The sequence below is a fragment of the Natator depressus genome, chromosome 8, assembly GCF_965152275.1.
Source record: "Natator depressus isolate rNatDep1 chromosome 8, rNatDep2.hap1, whole genome shotgun sequence".
Classification (NCBI taxonomy): domain Eukaryota; kingdom Metazoa; phylum Chordata; order Testudines; family Cheloniidae; genus Natator; species Natator depressus.
Window position 1 is genome coordinate 49756851 of NC_134241.1, and position 25636 is coordinate 49782486.

Sequence of the window (25636 nt, forward strand, 5' to 3'; positions counted from 1 at the left end):
CAGCTCCTGTAGTATCATCAATGTCAATAAATTTTAGAAAATGCTCTCTGACAGTCACGATTGCAGGGACATTTTCACAAAGTTCTGTTGTTGTTACAAAACACACCCTTAAAGTCATTTGTTCCATATGGCTTATGTCGGGTGTGCGGTCCAGAATAACAGAGTAATATCTTGCTGACTTCAGATCTGCCACAATCTTCTGTTTGACTTTTGTTGCCAGTAACTGTATGATCTCATTTTAAATTGTTTTCCAAGGTAGTGGTGTGTGTACATTTCTTGAGTGGTGACTCTTAGATGGTCCTGGAGTACAGGATCAAACTCAGCCATCATCTCCACAATTTTAAGGAAGTTTCCATTGTTTGGCACATACAGCTGATCTGAAGTGCCACGCAGTGCTGGGTTTTGGGTAGCAAGCATTCTCACAATGGCAATGAGTCTTTTCAGAACATTTTGCCAGTAAAGAGACTCTGATGCAATCTTCTCTTGATGCTGATCATCTATGGTGTCCTTTAACCTTAGTCTCATCTCAAGCTCTTTCCACCTATGGAATGCACTCTGGTGATTTGCTGCCTTCTCATGGCATGCCAGATTTCTAGCCAGATTTTTGCAGTCCTTTGTTCCTGTAGAACCCAATATGGCTGGAACATTAGACTGGAAGAGTTTGCAACAAAAACAGTATGCAGCATTCTGGGTTTTTGAGTACATAAGCCATGGCCTCTCCACTTTGTCACCATTGGGGATTTCATGCCAGTAATGTGTTGGATGGAAACTTCTATTTTCATTGTCTATGGGAAACAGGAAGTTTTTTCCTTGCTGTGGCCCAAGCAGTACAAGGAAGTCCCTCAGGGTCCACAGTCCTGGATCATCTAGACTTAAGGAACAAAACTCAGCAGCAGCTGTTTCTTGCACCTCCACCACACTCTTCTCTGATCTACACTTTTCTTCAGGAATGTGCATGGTTACATCCATCTGAGATGGAGATATGGATGTTGCAGTAGCTGCCAGGTCACCTGCACTCTGACTAACTGGAAGATCAGGCATCTCCTCACCACTCACATCCTCACTGGGGCCAGAAGGCTTACCGTGAACATTTGTATCTATGTATCTCAGGAGAGCTCCTTCCTGCTTAGATAGAAAAGCTTCCTTTGCTTTCTTTCTTTTTCTGAATGCTGCCCCAGAGGGGCGTTTTCGTCTTTCACTCATGACTGCTGTTCTGTGCCAGCTAGAGTGGCTCTCAACACTCAGTTGAAGGGGACAAATAAGCAGGCTGGTAGCAGGGCCTGAGTGAGGGAAGATATCAGTGTCTTAAGGGCCTAACTGGCTCCTACTATTTCAATTGACTGCCTGTTCTCCTCAAGTGGGTTCAAGCAAGCAGCAGGAAACAGGAAGCTCCCTGAGAAGCTGGTGTTAATCAGTACAGGCTCCTGGGGTGCTAGAGAGGTAGGTAAGAGGCTCTTCCTTCTCTCTCTCCCTGCAGCTCCTGCTGCATTCTGTTATTCCCTCTCACCTTTTCTCCTGCCTGTCTGTTATGTCTCTTGTGCCCTCCTTCCTCCAGCAGAGCACTCCACCATCTCTGTGCATCTAGAGCAGAGAGAATACATATGCACCAGCAGCAGGCACAATTTTCTACACTCTGAGTCCTAGTGGCTCCCACCACAGTCTGGCACCTGAGGCGGCCGCCTCTGTTCACCTCATGGTAAGGCCAGCCCTGTCTAGAGACTCACCATAAGATTGAGGACATTGGCAGAGCAGTGTGGAAGAAGCTTGCACTTTGATTCCCCATGCTGTCCTTGTTCTGCGAGGGGGACAATGCAGAGGGCCAGTGGGTCTCAAGTGTTAGCTATGGCTTTTGTCATATCCTCTGCACAGAGGTTAATTTCACACTGAGTGAAAAGAAGACTTATTCTCCAGGGATGTCAATTCAGCACCTTTCCAACTGCCTACTTCAGATTTAAAACAGTTTGAAAAGTCATTTAAAGTCAGCAACATCTTTTTAATAATTGAAAGTCGCAGCCAACGAACGCCTCTAAAGCAATGCTATCTGGAGTTATTTTGCATTAGAAATATTTCCACTGGTCCAGCAGCTCCCCAAGCCGGCCAGCCATCTGCCTTGCGTAGGTTTAGAAGGCCTTTAAGGGTATGTTGCTTGTCTGTTCGTTGTGGTGGTGAGTAACCGAAACACAAACACTGCCAGGAAAGCTGTTCTCTCTGCCTTTTTCTCTTCTGATCCTGATTAAAAGCATTTGTAAGGAGTTATTACAGTGCAGTGCCAGAGTCATCCATAAACTTGCTTTGATTTGCTTCAGACGCACAGCTTACTGTGTTTTTGTGCTGCTCTAACTGATCCTCTTGGGAAAAAAAGCAGCAACAGCTCATTAGCAGCAATTAACACTCAGCAAGCATCACCAGATCCCAGTGTGTCACTGTTTACATGACACGGAAAGCCACTGGTGTCTGGATGGTTAAAGAGGATGAGGATGGGGTTATAGAGCTTTTCACCTCCAGGTTGCCAGCTGGAATCCGGGCAAGGTAGAAGAGACCAGTAGTTGTGATCTGATTTGATCTCCATCACTTTGAACACCACCACCACGCTTCCCATGGCTCAGGCTCCCAAATTCACCAACACTCAGGGGACAATGTAAGGCTCCTAGATAGAACTCAGAGAACTCTCTGCTGGCAGATGCACTGTAAGTGCTAAAGGGGAAATAAAACATTAGCTTATAAGCAGACGCAAGAGAGAAGAAGAAGTGCATGCTCAGTAAGGGATGGGAAAGGCAGATTTAGGCCAGGTCTACATGACCAAGTTGTGTCAACCTAACTTAAGTCAACGTACAACCACCACAGTTATTAAATTGTTTGATTGCGCACACTCGCTCCCTGTATTGGCGATGCGCGTCCTCACCAGGAACACTTGTCTCTATTGTATAGTCAGCATGGGGCATTGTGGGATGGCTCCTGAAAGGCACTAACAGTCAGTGTAAACACCTCCGTGTCGATACTGAAACTGCGTCGTCCTAATTATATCAACCGTGACTCTATGCTGCTTGGGGAGGTGGTGTTATTAAATCAGCGTAGAAAGGCACTTACGTTGGTGGGAGCCAAATTTAAATGAAGACACTTCCATAGATAGATCAACTCAAGGCAGCTTACGTGTACAGCTTACTACTAAACCTGTAATATAGACCAGGCCCTAGCGACTGAGCAAAAGGAATATGGGATGTGCTGGAGGGTTTGATTAGAGCTGGTTTGGGAAAAAGAAGGAAAATATTTTTTTGAAACTAAAAATTTCTCTCCTTTCAAAATTTGAAATGTTAAAATGTTGTTCAGCACTGTGAAGTTGGATGAAAAACAGGGAGGAAATTTCATGAAAATTTGAAATTTTTCCTGATTTTTTCCCCCCTGGAATTTCAAAATTTTGCCAGAATTTGAAAAATTTCAACCAGCTGTCATTTTAATACCTCATGATACGCAAGTGAAAGTCAGCTAGGTGAAGAACAGGTATGGAAAGTGCTAATTTACCATCTCTGCAATGAAAGCTATTGATGGACCTATTGATGCCAAGGAGATATAGTGTAATTAAACGAACATCTGAGGGCAAGTTGCCAGTTGCCTGATGGATTCCCATCTGGATTATATAAAGCTTCCACGGAGGCATTGTAATGTAGTTGAACATTTTCCTAGAATCCTCATGAATTCCAGAATCAATGGAAGAAGCCCATAGCTTATTGACTTTGAAACCCAACAAAGATAAAATTGATTGTGCGTCTTCTTGTATATTTGCCTATTACCCAGTGATGCCAGGATAATTGGCAAGATGCTTGCTAATAACCTAGGCTCACTGCTGCATGGTTAATTGAGACCAGACAGAGTGTAAGAAAGGAGGAGTGTGGTGGATCCATTTGGCCCAGTCAAAGTGTATGCCTGGTTTATTGCAGAGAAGGCCTTTGATCGGGTCGAATGGAATTATTTAAGAGGAACACGTGGATAAATAGAATCTCTTTATATAATCCATTCAGCCAGAGTCAGAGTTAATAGTAGCCACTCTGAACCTATTGACCTGAAAAGAGTCACCTCGCAAGGGTGCCCACTCTGACTGCAATGGTCATGGAACCTTTTGCAAAGAAAAAGTCAGAAAAAATTATCTTGTCCATAATTGGAGGAGGCTTGGAGCACCAGGTGGTGTTTTATGGAGGTGAAGTTTTAGTGATGACTATGGACTCCTTCCAAACTTCATGTGACAGAACGTACTATGGAATTATCAAAAGAACGCCCAGATAAGAAGACCCGTCCATTCCATAATACTAACTTCTTCTCACCCCTTCCGATAGCAGCCCTGGCAGAATTTGGGAAGAGGAGAGAATCCCCTGATAATAGATATTGGTTCTTGGAATAAGAATATGCTCAGAATGGACTAGCTCATGGATGATTGGAGACCCAAAGAGCATAGTTTTCTAGCTTCCTTTTCAAGAGTAGAAAAAACATAAGATAAAAGAAACAGAAAGACCTGAGAAAACAGACATTTTGTTTCACTTTGAAGCATCTACACTGTTTAGCTGCTGTATTAGAAATGGACAAAATTAATAGAAATGATGGCCAGGTCACTATCACCTCTTAAAAAAATAGTGCTGGAGTGTAATTTGAAATGTAACAATGATTTTCCCTTGCAGCGGCTCAAAACCCCAATCTAGCAAAACACTTAAACCCATGCTTAACTTTCAGCATGGGAGTTGTCCCATTGAAATCAGTGGGACTACTTGTGTTTAAACATGTGTTAAAGTGATGTGGCGGATCAGAACCAAAATCTGTGAAACATTAAAAAAGATAAAAGTTTTTTAAAAGGTTCTGCACTGACCCTCTGTCTACGACAGAGACCCGTGAATTTCATTCTGCAGGCCTTTGAAGACAAAACCTTATTCCCGTTTGCTCTAAGGCCTCTTTACTCTCCTAGAGTGATGTAAACGTGCCTTAGTGTAAAGGAGAACAAGGCCCCAAATCTAAAAACACAGCACCGATCTCACATTCCTTGTTTCCCATTCAACAATCTAACCCCTACCCGCACATACTGTATACGCCCTCCCATTCACACATGGTTTTGTGATATACGTATTTCACACATATATACACCAACATTTTCCTTATGCTGAACTATCACTAGATGGGAGGGAAGTCCCTTTTTTATATTCAAAAGTGACCATTTTCCCATTCTGCACTTCCAGTGAGCTTCTTCCACAGTATTTCTGTGCTCAAATGATTTCACACTCACCTTTCAGCCATTCGCTGACATATGCTCTTATGCTCCTGGCTGGTGAAACAATTTTCTGGGTGTTCTCATCCCACAGTGATAAAAACCTAGACAGAGAGACAAAGGAGATATATTTCTTAATCATTGGCCAAAGAGAATGAGGAAGGTACTGTATTCACATTTTACACCTATGCCACCTTTGAATAGCTAAGGGAAATTGCATAGTCCAGCAGCCGTTTTTAGTGGTTTGTTATTGCCTTATCTTTCCTATGATTATGCTGTCGGTTTACTTAGATTTTCTAATTTTTACCACTATTTTTCATGATTCCTTATGTTTTATGGCAATTTATCCTGAGTTTCTTATGCCAGTTTGTTTATTTTTTCCTTTCTGTCAAAAAGCAAATTCCATTCGTCCATCCTTCCCACTGCTGTACTGAATGTGACATCCATTTCCTTTTCCCTTGCAAGTCGTCTTATGCTGGGGGAGTATTTAGATTAATATCACATGGTGTATAGTCCTTATATGATGGATGAGGCTGCGAGATTGATGTTTCTTATGGCACTTTGTAGCTTTTGATCTCCCCAGGTTTACAGGAGTCCTGAAGGAGAATGTAAAAGAGGAAGGTCTGGGAAAGGGCAATGGAAGCTGAATGCTACACTGCCTTGGGCTGTGACCTTTTCAGAGTGCACATGCTAAGCATGGCAGGCCCACTTGGGTTTTGAGTGTGGGATCATCCAGGGGAAGGGCAAGGCAGGGTGTGCCTGTGATTCAGGAAGCGACAGGAAGCTCTGAGGCACTGATTCTGCAAATTCTTTTAGATTCCATTTACCGTGGAAGCAGTCCCAGTGAATTCAGTGGGACAGCCCATGTTGTTACTGTCATAAATATAAAGGGAAGGGTAAACACCTTTAAATCCCTCCTGGCCAGAGGAAAAACCCTTTCACCTGTAAAGGGTTAAGAAACTAGGATAATTGTGCTGGCATCTAACCAAAATGACTAATGAGGAGACAGGATACTTTCAAAGCTGGCGAGGGGGGAGGAAACAAAGAGTTCTCTCTGTCTGTGTGTTGCTTTTGCTGGGACCAGAGCAGGAATGCAGGTTAGAACTCCTGTAAAGGGCTAATAAGCAATCTAGTTAGATATGCGTTAGAGTCTGTTTTGTTTAAATGGCTGATAAAATAAGTTGTGCTGAATGGAATGTGTATTCCTGTTTTTATGTCTTTTCGTAACTTAAGGTTTTGCCTAGAGGGATTCTCTATGTTTTGAATCTGATTACACTGTAAGGTATTTACCGTCCTGATTTTACAGAGGTGATTGTTTTACTTTTTCTTCAATTAAAATTCTTCTTTTAAGAACCTGATTGCTTTTTCCTTGTTCTTAAGATCCAAGGGTTTGGGTCTGTGTTCACCTATGCAAATTGGTGAGGATTTTTATCAAGCCTTCCCCAGGAAAGGGGGTGTAGGGTTTGGGAGGATTTTGGGGGTAAAGACGTTTCCAAGTGGGCTCTTTCCCTGTTATATATTTGTTAGACACTTGGTGGTGGCAGCAATAAAGTCCAAGGGCAAAAGGTAAAATAGTTTGTACCTTGGGGAAGTTTTAACCTAAGCTGGTAAAAATAAGTTTAGGAGGTTTTTCATGCAGGTCCCCACATCTGTACCCTAGAGTTCAGAGTGGGGAAGGAACCTTGACAGTTACCATATTCAGATGTGAGCATTGCAGGGTAAGGATCAAAGTCATTAGCAAGCATGCCCCTCCAGCATGGCATGAGGAGGGGCTGTGCTGCTGGTTGTTACTCTTTCAGACGGAAGAGGAAATTGATGCACAGACCAGTCTAGATCCTCTGGTGCATTTTGCAAGGATGGGGGTGTTAGCCTCATGTACTGGCCTAACATCACTGAGTAATAACATAGCACCTTCCCCAAATACCTTGCAGAGTTTGGGTCGGATGCAGTGGGTCTAATATGCCACTGTGTTACTCCAGGTTCAGGCCCGTCTAACTGCACAAGTATCAGTGAATTGGACTGGAGAAGTGCAGGTATGAAGTAAACCCAGTATTCATTTTCAGTCCCCAATTCAGCAAACATTTAAGTACTGCTGAATTAGGGCCTTAAACCCGTACGGGCAACTCCTATTGAATTTAACAGAACATGACAGCCTTTGTGCAGAATCTTTAAACCAGGCTTTAGAATTCTACTGCTAGAATATCATCCTCAATTAAATTGTGTAGGATAATTTAAAAGTTTGGGAGGCAATTTCTATGGAAATCTACCGGTTTCATGCCTATTAAATTCCCTTGGACTTTTCCGTACATTCCAAACTATTAGGCAGTGTAGCTGTGCGCTGTCACACAGCTGCCATGCCCCACCCCAGAGGTGGCTGAATTGCAGCGAGAGACGGATGAAATGATCCCTGTGTACAATGTGTAGAATACCTGGGTTTCTATGGGAAGAGAGGCTAGCAAAATGCTCTATGTTGTTATAACAAACTTGTTTGTAATGGAGAAAACCAAAAGAAAGAGGGGTGATTTTATAGGGATAACAATTGTGAAAGAACAATATGTGTTTGAGCAGTTAGGGAGGTTGTGGGGGATCAAATTTTGCCCTTGCTTTAATTCTTGTATAAGGCCCTGCACCATGGTGACCAGCTTTCTGGCTGCAGACAGCTGGATGATGCTGTCTTCATCCCATTGATGCTGCAGGGCAACCCTGGGGGCACAGCCTTTCCTCCCAGCCCCATAGAGTTTAAAGTCCAGCATCAGACTGGACACCAACCTCTCATCCTGTTGGCTAGAGAGACCCCCCACCAAAAAACAAAAAAACAAATATGAGCGACAATAAGGAGACTGGCAGAGAATTGGTGGGATTCCTTCAGCTCCCAGTAGAAAGTCTCTCTGGAATGATTCATCCAGCGTTTGGGTTGGCAGGCTCCATTGAAGCCATTGGAATTGTTAAATGAATGTATTGTTTTTAGTTTTCTTTGGCTCAACAAACCCCCTTAATTTAGGAAATAGGATTGTCCATTTTGCACGGGGAGAGCGTACGGAGGGCCACCGAGCTCAAGCTGTCCAGAACGGTGCAATGCAAACAAAGCTGATTGAAGACTTGGGGGAGAAAATTCCAAAAGCTAGCAATTATCGCCTGCCAAGGGCAACACTGAGGATGATAGGCGGCCTTGGATTTTTTTTTGCCTGTGGTTAAAATGCAATCGTTACATTACAAAACTTCCCCAATAAATTGTTGTGTGTCCTTTTTATATCCAAGAATGAGGCATTATTAGAATGCTGGCTTGAGTGTGCCCTGCTCCCAACTGGAACACCCAGTCTCTCAGACCTAAAAATAAATCTGAGATTTGACTTTATTTTTTAAGATTGGGAAGAAAAGAATCCCCCCCCGCACCCCGTTCTTTAACAGATATTGAGGCTGCAAAAATTGTCCTTGAATGAGAGAGCTTTAGGAGTAAATGCATCTAAATGGGAGGCAGTGTGGCCAGAGCACTGATCTGTGACTCGGGAATCCTGGGTTCTATTCCCAGCTCTACCATTGGCCTGCTGGGTGATCTTGGGCAAGTTGCTTCCCATCCCCGTGCCTCAGTGTAAGATGGGGATAATGATACTGGCCTCATTTGTAAAGTGCTTTGAGAGCTGCTAAGGAAAAGGTATTATTAAATTTTAGGTTTCATCCTGTTGCCAAACATCCCACAGACTCTGTTGAAGGGGGTAGAAGCTGGTGATGCCGAGTCCCACTCAGGGGAAGGCCCCTTAGCTCCAGATCGCATGTTTATTATTCTTCAATGGCAAAAAAGTCTATGTTAATGCAGAGTTAAGGTTGCTTGGTGGTGTGTTGTCTCCTTGTAGAATGCTGAGCTGAACTCAAACTTTTGAAAACCAGGAAATGCAGAGTTAAGTTTGTCCATGTACCCATAACTCTGCCCTCGTTCACCAATGCCCCATTATGTCCTATTAACACACATACCTTTACTCTGCTAACCCTTTAGTTCACCTCCTTTTACAACTCACGAGGATTCCATCTAACACTAATAAAGGGAAAATAAGGGTCAGTCAGGCCACCTTCCCTCTGTTCTCCTGACAATAGCCAATGGTAATTATTTGGATACACTCCAGGCAGAGTAAGTGTGTTAGGTGTACCTACAGTAAGTGGTGGAGGCACTGCTTGGTAAAGGTGTGTTTGTGATATGAGGATGTTTGTGAATTACTTTGAGGAGTGTGACAGAGCTGTGGTGTTATGTTCGGCACCTCTGTGTGTGAGCAAAGGGAAAAGCTACATAGGTCTTCAATGCATCATTTCAGCATAGAATTGTGCACGCTGTGTAATCAGCAGGACACAGGAGTTGTATTAGAAAGGGTCCTGTCAGCAGTGAGCTGGGTTAGGAGAGCCATCTCTGTGTTTGTTATCTGCATGTATGCCCAGTGCAGTGAGTGTGGTCTGTGTCCAGTGTAGCTGTGCTGAACGGTCGAGGTAGTAGAGAGCTCTGCTTAGTAGAAGGGTGTTTGCGAGATCTGTGGATTACTCTGAGGGATGCGACAGAGCCGTGACTGTGATAGAGGCAGATGTATGTTTTTCACCCTCTAATGTGGGCGAGGAAAGGGGAGAGTGCATGGGTACATGCAGGACGCAGTATGTATTGTTTCTCTGGAGAATTGGCTCAGTTAAGTCAATAGCAGGGTACGGGGCTTTTATTAGAATAGACACAGTCAGCAGTCAGGTTTCACGTGACAGGGTTCTAATGCTGTAAGGATAGTGAAGTGAGGGGGTAAGTGGAGGGGACCTCCAGTAGGTCAGTGGAAGGGAGCTGTAAAAGATGTGAAGTGGTTCTTAACTTGTACACACAGTGTATTCTTCGTCCTGTCCCTAGAGCATGTGCCTTTCTGTCCCCTAACAGCCTGACATGGATTAGGGGGAGCGAGGGTGTGGGATGAATGTCCAGTGATCCCCATGGAGAGACTCCCAGGGACTTCAGTGGGTTTTGGATCAGAGATTCCAAGCTGCACGGACAGAGAGACTTTTTCTTTTCCCCTTGTCTGTTCAGTGGCCTGCCTGTCCGCGGTGCTGTCCAGGGAACAGGAATATCAAGGCAGGGCTGGTTGCCCCCTCCCACAGAAAGAAGATGGTTTGTTGTCTTCTGCACTAAGGGCAGAATTCTGCTCTTCAATCTGTGCTCAGACTGCCCCTCTCTGCTGCCCAGTTTGCTCTCTGAGCGCAGTTATGCTGCTGGCATTAGTGAGAGTGGCATGCAAGGTCTAGTGTAGTGCATACAGTGGAGAGGTGGGGAATCTAAAGCCAGGACTTTGTCCCAGTCTGTGTTTTTTTCCCAGGAGCTGAGAACCGCGCTTTAAAAGTTTGCTGTGAACTTCAGGATGTTGGGGTATAGAAACTTGCCAGAAGGGGTCTGATGGTCGGAGCTCTCACTGCCCCAACAACAGCAGGCAAAACTGGGCTGTGCCGCCTCTTCTCTGGGCCAGCTGAACAAAAGAGGAAATGAAAAGCTGGTATAAATCAGCACAACTTCAACAGAGCTAGGCTGATTTACACCAGATGAGGGTCTGGCCCTAAAATGGGAATCAGAGGGTCCTTTCACTAGAACATTTTGGAACTCCCATTTTAAACCATTTTGAAACAGTACAATGTATCCAAAACGTGAAACCTACCTGGGATTCTTTATCTTGGTGTCCGTACTAGAATGAGTCGCCTCTGTCAAAGCCTGCATGCTTAACCTACACGGCTGCAAACGGCCTTGCGTGTTTCCCTCATCCTCCTCCCTCCCTGTACGTGTTCTGTATAAGCCAAACATTCAAAACGTCAGCATCAGCATATTATCCCCTCCCAGACAGGGCCTGATCCAAAGGCCGGGGAAGTCAGTGGGAGTCTTTCCATTGACTTCAGTAGGCTTTGGGTCAGAGTCACAGAGAGGAGTCCAGTGCGCCTATCCTCCCCTTCCATCACCAGCACGAGTGTCAAGCTGCGCCTTTTCTACTGTCTCACATCACTGGCTCCTGGTATATACCAAACAAAGTGTGCTTTTTCTAAGATTTCAGCAGCCAGCCCTCTGTAAAGTAGTTGAACATCTGATATTGCTGTTTCTCTTTCTTACATTTCCTTTATTTCTTTCCATATCTTCTCCCTACTCTTTCCGCTCTGTCTTTTCCATTGTCGGTTTTACCTCTTACTAATGGATTTATTCCCCCCCTCCTCTCTGTAAAGGCCAAATGTTCAGCCAGGCCTCAGGCTGTCGTCACGAATGTGGTGTAAATGCTTCGATTGCTAGGTGAATCGCTAGATGCGTTTGGGTGCGTTTTCGAGCTGCAGATGCCTGTGCATGCACTTCAGATGGGGGAATTTTCAAAAGAACTCAGTGGCTACGTCTGCACTGCGGCTGGAAAGTATCATTTCCACCTTGGGGAGAAGTACCCGCGCTGGCTTTGATTGAGCTCGCGTGTGAAAACCAGGGGTGTAGCCAGGACAGCATGGGAGGTGGCATGGGCTAGCCACCTGTGCACAATCCCATCTGAGAACCTAGGTAAGTACTTGGACGGCTATGTCTCTAGCTGCAGTATAGACATGCCCTTTGTTGGGCTAATTCTGCCCTCAATGGGAAAGCTCCTGTGATTTCAGTGGGAACAGAGTTGGGCCCACACTGAGAGCTTTGGAAAAGCCCACCCTTCAAATCCTCACTCCAGTGTACGTACAAGTGTTAGAATTTGTACCCACAAGCTCCATTTGTCCAGTGGCAGATCTCATGCACAAGGGCTAGGATTGTTGCAAGTGCATGAAAAGGTTACTGCCCTAGGATCTTGTAGTCATATCTTCTGCATAAACCATGGCAATTATGGCACAGGTTGTCCACAGGTAAAAATTTACAAGGTGTTAGGTGCTTCCATTTGCCTGGATTCTTGGCTAATCCCCCAAGTGTGTTTATTGTTTAGGGTCTGTCTACACTGCAGTTAGACACCCAGGGCTGGCCTGTGCCAGCTGGCTTGGGCTAAGGGGCTGTTTTATTGTGGTGTAGACATTCTGGCCCAGGCTGCAGTCCGAGCTCTGGGATCCTCCCATCTCACAGGACCCTAGAGCCCAGGGTCCAGCCCAAGCCTGGTTCAATGGGACTCAGGTTCAATTCCTAGCTCTGCCACAGATTCCCTGCATGACCTTGGACAAATCACTTAAATCTCCCTGTGCCTCAGGTTCCTACCGTAAAATGGGAATATTAGTTCTTCCTTTGACTGTCTTGTTTTTTCGATTGTAAGCCTTTGGGGCAGGGACTGTTCATGCAATGCCGAGTACAAGGGGGCCCTGATCTAGGCTGCTGCTGTGATGCAAAGAATGGTGATAGGTAGTGGGGAGAGAGAGGGCAGGTGTGGTACAACCCTGAGGATTGCTTCAGGGTAAAGGAGAAGCACTGGAAATGGGAATGTATGGGGCCTGCAGATTGCATTGGGATAAGAGCTATGCACTGAGAACCCATAGCCCTGCCGATTGAGTCAGGATGAGTGCAGTTGCATTGGTAATGAAAGAAGTTGGGAGCACTGCAGAGCATGGAGGGGTTGCAGTGGTAATAAGGAATGAGCAGAGATGCTGCACCCTTGTGGGTTGTCTCAGGGGGTTTCATTGTGAATGCAAGTCTGGGCGGTCCATGAATTGGTAACTGGAGTGTGGGTCTCCGGAAGCAATGGAGACTGCACTGTGGCTTGTGGATCGCCATGGGGTAGAGGGATGCACGGCAGGCACGTGTGTGTGGTGGCGGAGAAGTAGGGCACGCATGCTGCAGTACTGTGGATTGCCTCTTGGTACTTAAGTTGCAGTGGTAATGGGAAAAGGGTTATGGTTGCCCCGAAGCCCACACAGGAAGTGATTTGCGGGTATGGGGCAGGGAGAGCATTGTTATAGCTGCAGTTGGAGAGAGAGAAGGGACGTGAGAGCCCTGTGGATTGCACACAGGAGAGGCACTGAGAATGGGGGGATAGCAGAGCAGGAGAGAGGATTTGCATCCAATGCATCGCCTCGGCAGACAGCGAGAGAGCTCTGCGATCCAGCTGTCCCTTCCCATTAGGCCTCTGCAGCTTGTGCTCTCCGCTGAAGAGAAATAGCTTGCAACATGCAGGCTGTCTGCTGGCGTCAGCCGCTGTCTGCTGTGTCCCATCTGAGGAGAGGTCAGGTGGTTCCTATTGAGTCAGAGGCTTGATCTCTCTCATCTGTCTCCCTTCATGCCTCCTTTAATCAGCCTCACTGCAGCCTTGCTTTCCCTGTTGACAGCCTCTGGTTTCCATGCTGTGCCTGTGTGCTCGACCTGCTTCCCTTCCCACTGCTCCCTGCCCCGCCCTCCCTGAGTCCCATCTCTCACTCTGCTTTCTAGGAAATGTGAGTCTGGAGTTCAAGGCTCTGTCTCTGAGCCTCGTTCCTCATCCAGCACCCTGCTCTGGGGAGCCCGGAAATGGCCCTGCTCCCCTGCCCCCTGTGACATGGTGCTACCACGCGGCATTTGGGCTGGGAATCGATGGGACAGCCGATGGGAATTGGTTTTCTGTTTTGCAAGAGAATTTAGCTCTGGGGGAAGAATGTGCTGGATTCACAGCCCTGGAGGCTGGAGCCCTCTTTCCCCAGAGCTGGGATTGGGCAAGATTCCACCATGGAGGGACCACCTACAAGCAACGCTGGTGAGATTGGCAACAACTCTACTCGTCGGTGCGGGGATCCCTGTGGTGTAGATCCCTTTCTGCTGGGAACTTCGCCAAAACCCCAGGTCACCCCGCAGCCAACAGAAAATGACGTTTGGCCACTTAATGCCCCAGGCCAGATTCAGTCCAGTGACACAGAGGAAAGTGATGAGGGGGAGACAGCTTGGAAGCTTGTCTAGCTTTGGGTTTATTGGAGGGTGTGGAGGAGTGTGGAAATGGATGCAAATGTCAAAAAAGCAGTGTTATTCAGTGACCCAAGCCTCTGATCCACAGCTGATCCATAGGAGATTCAAAGCCAGCAAGCTAAGCAGCAGCATAATGCTCAAAGCACTGGCAGGTGAAGGAGAAAACGAGGCAAAGGAAGGTGGTTAGCAGAACATCCAGTCTGATTTGAGACTGGATGACCCTCAGATATGATTTGCAAACCATCCTGTCTTTTCCATGGAGGGGTGGGGGGAATTCCCACCTTATGGTAACGGGCAGAAACTTGGGGGCCAGCGACTGATTGATACGGATGGTTTGGCATCGTGCGAGAGAAGCATCAAAGTCTGCAAAATATAACTTGAAAAGCGAAGCAAAGGTTTTATTTGAAGGTGATGTGTGTTTCTTGCCAGCGAGGGCCTTCCGAGCTGAACATCTGTCTGTGGTTTGTGCGGGTATGTGTGTACACACAGGGCTGCTTATCATGTGCAAGGGTGCAGCTTGGAACAAACTACCCTATAGTCATGATGCTAATCAGACCCAGCGGGCTCCTTCTCCTACTCCCTCAGACAGCTGTGTGCACTGCTGGAAGCTCCCAGCTGTAAATACATCTGGATTTTCTGCTCTTGCTCTCTGATAGCCAGAGCGACTCCCTGGCCAGAAGCAAACAGAAATGCTTCATCTGCACTTGCTTATATTTCCATTTCTTAAAAGCATGTCGGCTGGCTCCCGTCCTGTGCCCAGAGCAGTATTGCCTAATGATCTGCTCCCCAGCTCAGGCAGGTGGATACCCATGTGTAAGTCTAAACGGGATCTCTATAGTTTTCCAGAGTCAGATCCAAACCCTGCTCTTTCCGGGCATAATTCAGCCTCTAACTATTGAGGATCAGGAGGGAGCCTTCCCTGGGGGCAGATTATCCGATCGCCTCTAACTGCAGGGTTCTTTCTCTGGAGCAGCAGGTGCTTTGCACGGTCAGAGACAGGACACAGGATGAGATGTGCCCCAGCTCTGATCCATTCTGGCACTTCCTATCTTCCTATCTCAAGGCTCCAGCCATTCCCTCCACATCCCTTGCCCAAAAGGAAAAGGTGGGCTTTGCAGCATGTCCACAAGGATCAGGGGCCAGCAGCCATGGGACCTTCAGGTAGAATGCCCTGCCAGCACCTCCATCCTGCTTATAGTCACTCAACCACCTGTGCTGCTCAGGGCACCGGCTCAGTCTAGTTGATGGTGAAGTGGCCACTGATGGTAAATCACTCTGCCTTTACCCAGGGAAATGTGTCGATGGGTTTTTCTCTCTGTCAAAATCAGTGGAACTTGGTGCTTATGAAAGTGATGGATGGGTAGCACTGGCAAGAGCCAGGGACAGAATAGGCAGGTGCTCTGCAAACTCAACCCATGCTGCTCTCACAGTGCACCTCAATCCACAACCGCAGCTCGCCTACTGTTCCAGTCCTGGCTCCCACGCACTGCCACTGCACCTGATCTGCAACCCCTCGGCCTTTCCAGTGCTGCATAGCGACATGGCTCTCCCTGTGCACTTCGGTCCTCACTCACAGCACCCCTTGCTATTGCAGTGCTGGGTCCCACATACAACTCTGCCAGTGCACTTCAGCCCATACCTGCCGCGCCCACCGGCTGTTCCAGTTCAGAAGCCAGATTTCCCTCCAGCAGGGTACAAATAACTCCTGTTAAAGTAAACAGGAATTCCCCATGCTTTGGGGAGCACCTGGGTTCCTGGGCCCCTCGCATATCTGCACTGCATCTCCGTTTTGTCCCTGCCTTCGCACAGCGCTTCTTCTCGAATATGAAATGACGTCTTTCACTCCACACTGGCAACAACAGCTGCTTTCTAGGTCCCTCATCAACTGGCAGTGTCTGTCCCTAAGAGCTGTGTCCTCAGGCCCAGGTGGCTATGTGATGCTCTTATGCCATGTGCACACACCCCCATTTAAGCTCTGGGGCCCTAGTCCAAACCCATTAAAGCTAGTGGGGGTTAGTTTCTATTGACAGCAGTGGACATTGGTTCAGGAACTTTGTGCCTCTCTAGATCCTGAGAGAATGTCTGGCTTTCCTTCAAGCGTCCCTGATCCTCTCAGGCATGCTTTATCCTTCCCATGCGACCGGACTCTCCCAGCTTAGCGCTTTGGATGTGACGACATTGTGCTGTTGCCGTGACGCATCCACGGATGTGGATGGCACCTCGACAGGCGCTGCCCTGGAGACTGAGCTGTTAATCTGGAGTTTCCAAGCCAAGCTGGATGTGAGACCGTCTCACTCAACCAACAAAGGAGAACTTCAGTGAAACAAACCAACCCTGGTCACAACACTGCGATGCCTCAGCTGGTCCGGGGTGATGACCAAGGGATCTCAGGGATGCTCTGTACTGTGAGATCACCCTATCACTGTAAGGATGGGTGAGAGCCTTATGCCAGGGTCCAGTGCTGGGCAGGAGCTCAAGCACCTTAGACGCTGCTCTCTCCTACCTTTGGACATAGCTTCAGAGAGACTATGCTGCTCTTGGCTTCACTCACCCTTGGCACACTGCAAATGCTCTGCCGAAATGCCCACCTATTCACGAGCCGAGTGCCAGCTGCTGGGAAGCCCTTCCTGGAGACACCACTTCCGTCAGCAGGGACCGGAGAACAGAGAGCCTCCCCAGTTGGCAGGGTGGGAGAGAGGACTTTCCCTGCAGAATGGGAGCTTGGTGAGGGACATAAAAAGTCAACCAGAGTTTCAGATGACTTCAGCAGCCTGGGCGCTTGGCTTGGAGCTGGCTGGCTCTCAAGTATTTCCCAGTGTCCGTGGAGGGTACTTGGGGAGCTTGCTCCCAGCCCCACATCTCCACTGGCCTGCTGGCGGAGAAGAAGCTCCTATTTTTGAACGGCAGTGGAATTCCTGTGGAGTTACATTCTGCATCATTAGCAATACCCAGAGAATTCAGCATGATTTAAGTTATGGCACGGGATATGTGCTGGCCTCAAAGTGCCACCAGCTGCCTCTTGCTAATGGGCTGTTTTGTGCCCATGCCATCGACAGGGTTCTGAATCTTCCCATCATATAGTTTATTAGTTAAGCCTACTTATTCCCTCCTCCCTCCTAGAGAAGGGCTTGTGTAACGCTGACAGACCCTGGTCATCGGCAGGCGGGATTGAACCTGGAGCTTAGTGCATGACCCTCTACCGCATGAGCTAAGAGCCAACTGGCTGTTAGCTAAGGCTGTAGAGCGGACTCATTTTATCTCTCTCTTTAAGTGGTCTCGGTGCCACTAGATGGGACAGAACACGACACCCAGAAGGTGTGTGGCTTACACTTGCATCCAGATGCACCCTCCAGCTCGTAGAACCTGCACTGACCAATGCAGCACCGTGCCCCTTCCCTTCTCCCGGCTGTGCACAAACAACCCTCCCTCTCCTGCGGTGGAGAAGCCAAAGCAGATGAAAGCAGCAGCAGCCATGTCCCTACAGGCTGTGGTGTTAACTCCCCCGTAGAGCCACATGCCGCAGTGCATGGCACAGAGCAAGCAGAGTGACACCTCCCACTCCTGCAGGCTGTGAGGGCATTTCAGCTGCAAAGGTGCAGAGCTGAATGCATGGCACAACACAATGAGAATGGTGTCTCTACCCCTGCAGGCTGCGGTGCCTAGTACATGGCATAGCGTGGGGAGATGCGCACCTGTAGTGTGGGAGGATGTTTCCTGTGCAAGACCACTACAGTCATATACGTTCTCTACCCCTGCTTACTAAATTCTCCTCCAGATTTCAGCAGGGCTGCACTGGGATAACCCAGGGGAGAGCTTGGCTGATGCTCACCAGTAGCCTGCGTACTTGGATGAAGAAACACTTGTTTTGCTTCATTTGGAAAACCCGATGGCTCTTCCTTTTTCTCCTTCAGCCTGTGTTTTATTCCTCATTGTTTTTGTACTCCTTACTCTTGGATGTCAGCTCAGACCAGCCTGGCTGACCTCCTGGTGTCAGCTCACACCAATTTGGAATCCTCCCATTTGGGGGAGCTGGGAAGTTATTTGGGGAATGGGGGAGGGTTGTAGCTTAACCAGTTTGTGGAGGCAGAGGGAGGTGGGAGGCTGATCCCCCTTCCCTCAAGAGAAAATAACGGAACTGCCTAGGACGAGGGCTAGCATAACATTGGCAGCTGAGCCAACGACAGGCGGAGACGCCAGTTGCATGCTCATAGGGGGATTGAGGGAAATCAGAGAATTGTCCATTCCGGAGATGTTTGGTCTCTCTAGCGTCTTTGGGGAGATTGGCGGGAAGATCTGTGTGCTTACCCTGCCGCTGTGGGAGAAATCAGGAACCATTCTTCTCTCTAGCCCATCACTCACCCCCTAACACGGCCTTGAACTGCACAAGTCTCTCGAGGGAGGAAATTATAGTTCCTCACAATTAAGGGTAGAAAAAAAATGTTGCTGGTGTCAGGGGACCAGCAGGCGTCGGCCAGAAAAACATCATGTCTCCAGAAGAGAGGCGTCAGGAATATCCCTCTGAACACAGCTGACGTCAGCCCCCGGAAACTGGATGGCTTGGGAGGGCTTGGGGCTGTTTTTCCAAGATATCACAGGTCAAGAAGCAATGTTATTTTTAAAACCTGGGTCCCCCGAGCAGCCCATGTGCATGAGGGAGCTTTTCTCCTCCCTCCATTCCTGTTATGTTTGTGCTTCTGTTCCTTCTGAGTCATGCCACAGAAATGTCCTCCAGGTTTATTTATGGGCTCAGGAAGGGATTTTCTCTCCCCCCCCCCAATGTGTTCTTTGTGTTTTTTGGTTGGTTGGTTGTTTGGGTTTTGTCTCCTTCCTCTGAAGCATCAGAGGTGGCCACCGCTAGAGATGGGACACTGGACGGGGTTAGCCAGTGCTCTGAGGTGGCACCGAGTGTTCTCTCTCTCAGGTGCTTGGCTGGCTGGTTCTTGCTCATGTGCCCAGGTTTAAGTGATCACCATCTGTGAGGTCAGGAAGGAATTTCCCTCAGGTCAGATCGGCAGTGAGCTTGGTGGGGTATCACCTTCCTCTAGAGCCAGAGGTACCGGACATTTGTCGGGATTGAGAGGGTATATCCCACCTAATCAATTGCCTGACATTGCCGGGGCCTCAGGCATTGGTGCATCTTGGTCCCTTCTGTTCTCAGCCTGTGGCACATACCAGTGTAGTCTCCAGAGGGTTTCAATACTTGATCTAGTTGGTGTGGTGGTGTTCGGTGTGTGAGTGCCGGGCGCTGTTGATGGCCTGCATTATGCAGGAGGTCAGATGGGATGACCTGGGGGTCCCCTTTTCTGATTGCTCCTGCCCTGGTGGGGTTGAAGAGATAGTGTCATCACGGCGCGTGTTGGGGAAAACCTGACAAGGCGATGCAGAGGGATCAGATTTTCCTAACTTTGCTGCATCTGGGTGGGGAGTGGTTGCTGTCTGCGATTTACATGGCAGGGGAAGTGTTTTCTACAATTGCTGCTTGTGATGAGAAGTGGAGTAAGAAATGGGGTCCTCTCAGCCCCATCCTGGAGCACCACCAGTAGCTCCAGCCTGGTTTCCCAAAGTGACTAATGATTTGGGGGTGACTCTGTTTTGGGGGCACCTGACACACCGTCCAGGGGCTTGATTCACAGAGGAAACAGACTCAGCGCTTTGTGAAAACCAGGCACCTGGAGGTGGTCTCAGTTCGGGTACCCAAAAATGGAGGTGCCTGATATTGCTAGTCAATACTAAAAATTTTGGCCATTTCAGAATCCAATTCAAAATGTCCTCTTTGGTTTTCCTGTGCCCCGTGGGCCTGCTTTTAGCCTGCTTCAGGGGCCTTGTTTCTCTCTTTCAATCCCTTTCTGCTCCCGCATTCTGCCAGCCACAGCCTCCTCTCTGTCTCTCCATCCTCCCCTGGGTGGGTGTGTGTGAGCTTTCACTGCAGTCCTTGGCATCCTGAGCAGCGTATTTGCATATCTCTAGGTCTCATTGAGTCTTCTCCTCATTCCAGATATCAGATGGGAAAGTATCTTTTCACCCTGGCCCATGCGTAGTTTTTCGGTCTCTCTGCCGTCACTGAATGCTCTCGTGCATTATAGGATACAGCTTCTGTGAAAGACGGTATATAAAGTACAGTTGCATTTTTTGTTTGCCTGCATGAATGGTCCTGGGGGGGAAAGTTCCCTTGGTATCTAGCCCCCAGTAGGGAGAAGTGGCTGCATTCCCCTCACAGTATCTCCCTACCATGTAACTTACAAGCTGCCACGGAAAGATCATGATAGCATGTGATAAGTGAGGCCTTTTTCACCACTAATGATTTTATTAGCATTGTGCCATATATTTTAGTCTCTAAAATGCTACATTCCCTTGGTGGTGTGTTTTTCCCCCCATAAATCTGTTGCTCCAGGTCACCCAGGGCCTGATCCAAAGACTTTTTAGTCAATGGGACTCTTTCACCTGACTTCAGTGGGTTGTGGATCAGGCACTGTGTCCTTTGAGTGGACACAGAAAATATGTCCCTCTTATTTGCTGGGGCTGACTATCATCATATTGTGGTGGCTAATGGGGTTCATGAATGCATTAGCAGTGGGAGCTTTAATACATGATGATAATGAATCCCTTGGACTGATGGCTAGCTTCGCTCAGGCACCCGCCCAATAGCAGCTGGAAAAAGGGAGTCGCTCAAGTGGCATTGGCAGGTGCCTCACGGAGTCTGCCAGGGTAGCCAAGCTCTGGATGCCAGGAGCTGCAGCCCAGGGTCAGATGGAGGGACAGAGAGGAGGCTGCTGCTAGCAGAATGCAGGAGCCGGAAGGGACTGGATTCTGAAATGGCCAAAACTTTCAAAAGAGACTTGTGATTTCAGGCACCTCCATTTTTGGGTGCCCAAACTCAGAGGCCCTCGAGGTGTCTTGCCATGCCTGTATGTGCAAATCTCTTGATCTGATTGATTCTTCTCCTCACTTCAGATATCAGATGGGAACGTATCGTTTCACCCCGGCCCACGCTTAGTTCTTTGGTCCCTCTGCCATCACTGAATGCTGCAAAGTGGAGGCAGGAGTCCAGTTGGAGCAGGGCAGGGCAGAGATCCAGGTACAGAGCTGGGAGGAGAGCAGAGAAGGGTCAGCACTGAAAGAAGGTGGGTGAGGTATGAATGGAGGAACAGAGAGAGAGAGCAAGGATCTTCAGGTCTGTTTCAGGGAGAGCCTAGCCTCTTGAGAAACCTGGGGGTGTCTCACTGAAACCAATACAGTTATAAGCACCTTTCTCCCACCTTTCTCCCTCTGGGTGAACACCCTTTCTCTCCCTTGAGTTCCCCCTTCTCTCTTTCCTAGAGCAAGTCCCCTTCTCTTCCCCCCAGTGGGGGTGGTCTCTTCCTTTCCTCTCTCTCCCTGGAGTTACCCATTCATCTCTCCTCCCATTTCCTTGCCTCATTTTTCTCTCTTTCCCCCTTTTCTCTCTTCCTAGGGGTCCCCTGGATTCCTGGTGCCCCAGGACAGGTACCTTCTCTAAGAGCAGAATTCAGTCTTAACTAGGGAGAGACTATAAATAGCAAGAATTATTTATATTTGCTTAGTTGTATCTCTGCCCAAGCCCTTTAACTAACATGATATGACTCAGCATTAAGGTAATGAATTAACAGTCTGGTTGGACATCTCCCTAAAACTGGCCAAACCGTTCCAGACTTTCCCAGAATGCACTGGGTCTCAAGGGATGGATTCTCTGGGGCTGCTTCTGCTCTGGTTGTTCCTACGCCTCTCCCAGGGCCCTGTTCTACACCAGTTCAACACAATCCTACTCCTTCCTGCTGCACTGAGATATCTGCTGACTGTCTCCCATTCCCTGTCCCTGCAGGGCGTACATGAGCGTGAAGGAGCTGAAGGAGGCACTGCAGCTGAACAGCACACACTTCCTCAATGTCTACTTTGCCAGCTCGGTGCGGGAGGAGCTGGCTGGTGCCGCCACCTGGCCATGGGATAAAGAGGCCCTCAGCCATCTGGGTAAGCCAGTCCCCTTATGTGACTCCCATGTGTCAGCTTCTCCCTCTGTGACTGGTGCACAGGGGACAGCTGCCTGCTTCGACACTCATAGGGCATGGGGAGGCAGGTGGGGCCAGCGGTCTGATCCAAAGCCCAGTGGAGTCAGTGGCAAGACTCTGATTGACTTGTGTGGGCTCTGGATCAGACCCTGTGGCCTTCAGCATACGCAGTAGAGGCCTGTGCTTTGGAGCTAGGAGTCCTGCATTCATCCCAACCAGGGGCTGTTATACTTGAGATGGCCAGCCCCTCGGGGTGGGGACGGAGCACAGGAAGAGCACTTCCTTAGGGTAGGCGCTCCTATCCAGGGGAGCTGTGATTGGGGTTTCATATGGAAAGGAGCAAGGGAATCTTAACATCAGGCCTGACTGTGGCCACACCAAGAGAGTCGGCGCGGACATGCCAGGGAGGCTCAGAGTCAGAAGGTAAGTGATGTGGATCCATCCAAATTTACTGCCGTGAGCCCCAAGAGAAGCTTTGGAGAGAGGTTCAGAAAAGTTCCTTTTTCTCATTTTGAGAGCAGAGGGGCTACAATTATGGCCAGTGTGGGGGAGAGGGCAGGCAGGGCTGCCCTATGGGCTGTGCAGCTTCCAAGGGGGCTGCTTGTTCTTTCCCCACCCCAGCATGGCTTCTGTCTAGCCCTACAGAGATCCAGAACCCCCCCGCTGGGGTAGCACACAGAGAGAGGCAGCAGGGGCTGCAATAGTAGCAACGCTGGGTTGAACAGATTAGCTGTGTGTATAATTTGCAGGCTTCCTTTTGTGATTTCAAGAGAACTAAAGAAGAGATTTGAATGCTTCCAGAGCAGGCCATCAGCACCAGGCATTAGCACCGAGGGCTCCTCTAGGCAAACATCAGTACAGATGCTAGATCTAGTCACTTTTTTAGAGCCTGATCCAACACCCAGCGAAGTCAATGGGAAGAATCCCACTGCCTTCAGTAGGCTTGGGAACAGGCCCCTAAATCAGCCCCAATAAAAAGTGGAGAGCAGGAGGTGCTAGAGTGACCAGATGTCCTGATTTTATAGGGACAGTCCCGATTTTTGGGTCTTTTTCTTATATAGGCTCCTATTACCTCCCACCCCCATCCCGATTTTTCACACGAGCTATCTGGTCACCCTAGGAGGTGCTCCCCCAATGGGGCACAGATAGCTGCTGTTCAAACAGAACTGATGTGGTTCATGTTTCCTTCTCTTCTGCATGTCTTTTTCTTTTTCTCTTTCTTCTATTTCCCTCTTTTCCCCCCCTACCTTCCCTCCCTCTCTCTGCTCTCAGACATTTCTGGCAGAGCCCTTTACTCTTTGCAGTCAAAACATCTTACTGAGCAACACTTAAGTAACTGGAAGTAATTGCTCCCGGCACCTGCATGCCAGACCTTGACCTTCTGCTTTTATAGCGTGGGATGTTTAAACCTTCAAATTTTAAACAGCCATTGGAGCACTGTTTGAAAGTTATTTTTACAGTTTCCTTTCTTCAGTGTGCTGAATACTCATAGTGCCGTGGATTTTGGGGCTGGCTTCTCAGCTGCAGAGTGCTCCACTTGCTTGTTGAGGAAGGCAGATCTCCGTGGAATTCATTCCTTCAGCTACCAAGAATCATTTTCAAGGCTCAGCCACTTGTGACTGACATTAATTTTCCTACAACCAGCTCCTCAGTCATACTCCTTCTCTTCAACCCCCTCTGACTGTCCATGTGTGTCCCCTATCCCTTCCCTTCATCACCAGGCCTTTCTCGGCTCCTTTTCAGTGCACACCTCTGACTCTGTGTTCATTAAGATGCATGCAGGAAGGCAGCGGGGTAGTCTGATGTTTCAAAGCCTTGCATTTACCTTATTCAGGCTCATCCAGCCTGAAATCGTAAGCCGAGCTAGGCACCTGCTGCAATGTTTGAGTCAAGCGCTTCAACTAAAGGTCCTGGGGTGGGGTGGGCTTTAGCTTGGCATTAGAGAAGTTTGCATCTGGGAAGTTTGCATCTGGATCTGAACTTTGCCGAAACTCAGGCATGGATTGAAGGCTTTGGTTCAAGACCGTCTCTTCTTTTGTGAGGGAGGGTGACATCTTTGCATTCAATCAACAGGTGTTTCCACCACACAGACATCACTTCACACATTGTAGCATGCATACCTGTCTCGGTTCAGAAGAGGTATAGGAACAAGCAGTAGTTCATCTGGACTTCAAAAAACAAAGCTTTTGACAAAGATCCAGATCTTCAAAGGTGCCTAATGCCCATTGGTTTTATTGGGAGTTAGGCACCTAAATACCTTGAGAATCTGGATCAAAGTCCCTCTGTCAGGGTTCCCTCCCCACTCTGGACTCTGGGATACAGATGTGGAGACCCCCATGAAAGACCCCCTAAGCTTATTTCTACCAGCTTAGGTTAAAACTTCCCCAAGGCACAAATCTTTTCATTGTCCTTGGATGGTATTGCTGCCACCACCAAGTGAGTTAGACAAAAATTCAGGAAAAAGGGCCACTTGGAGTCCCTGTTACCCCAAAATATTCCCACAAACCCCTTCACCCCCTTTCCAGGGGAGGCTTGAGATTAATATACTAACCAATTGGTTACAATGTGAGCATAGCCCAAACCCCTGGGTTTTTAGGACACTGAAAATCAATCAGGTTCTTAAAAGAAGAATTTTATTTTTTAAAAAAGTAAAAGAATCACACCTGCAAAATCAGGATGGAAGGTAACTTTACAGGGTAAATAAAAAGATTTAAAACACAGAGGATTCCCCTCTGATTCTGCTTTCCAGTTACAAAACAGGAATGAAATTACCTCTTAGCATAGGGAAAATTCACAAGCTAAAACAGAAGATAATCTAACGCATTTCCTTGCCTTACTTACAATTTTTCTAATCTTATATGCTCATTTCAGGTAGGTTTTTAGGAGATGTTTTTTCCTGCCTGGTCCCTCTCTCCATCCAGAGAGGGAACAAACAAAGAGAGCACAAACAAAACCTCCCCCCCCGTGCAGATTTGAAAGTATCTTCTTTCCCCATTGGTCCTTCTGATCAGGTGCCAACTAGGTTAATTGAACTGATTAACCCCTTAGAGGTAAGGCAATTCTGTACAGCTTCCCTGTGTATATTTATGACACCCTCACATGAGCCTATGTTGGACAAATCCTTCTCATGTATGCATGGGAGTCCACTTTATCCCCTCTTCTCTGGACAAAACTATAATTATCAATTATCAAGACTGGGGAGCCCATATGGACAACCGCATGACACAAGGGATGTGGACATCTCGAGAATCCAGAATGCACATTGATGTCCTCGAACTTTGAACAGTATGAAAGGCATGCAAGTTCCTTCTTCCATTCATCCACTGTCACCATGTCCTGATAATATCAAATAACACTATGACCATATTCTACATCAACAAGCAAGGGGGAGCAAAGACTGCCTCCCTGTGCGCAGAAGCAATCAACCTCTGCAACTGGTGCATCACTAATCAGATCGCCCTATCTGCAGCCTACCTTCTGGGGAAGCAGAATGTGCTCACA

General features: G+C 47.9%; 1 protein-coding gene across 1 annotated transcript in view; it reads left to right on the forward strand.

The window, feature by feature from the left end:
- The window catches only part of PAPPA2 (pappalysin 2), a 168079-nt gene that overhangs the window by 26577 nt on the left and 115866 nt on the right, over nt 1–25636 (forward strand). Inside the window, exon 3 of the mRNA XM_074962019.1 lies at nt 21952–22097. Coding sequence (XP_074818120.1) covers nt 21952–22097 — 146 coding nt within the window. The remainder of the gene's footprint in view (nt 1–21951; nt 22098–25636) is intronic.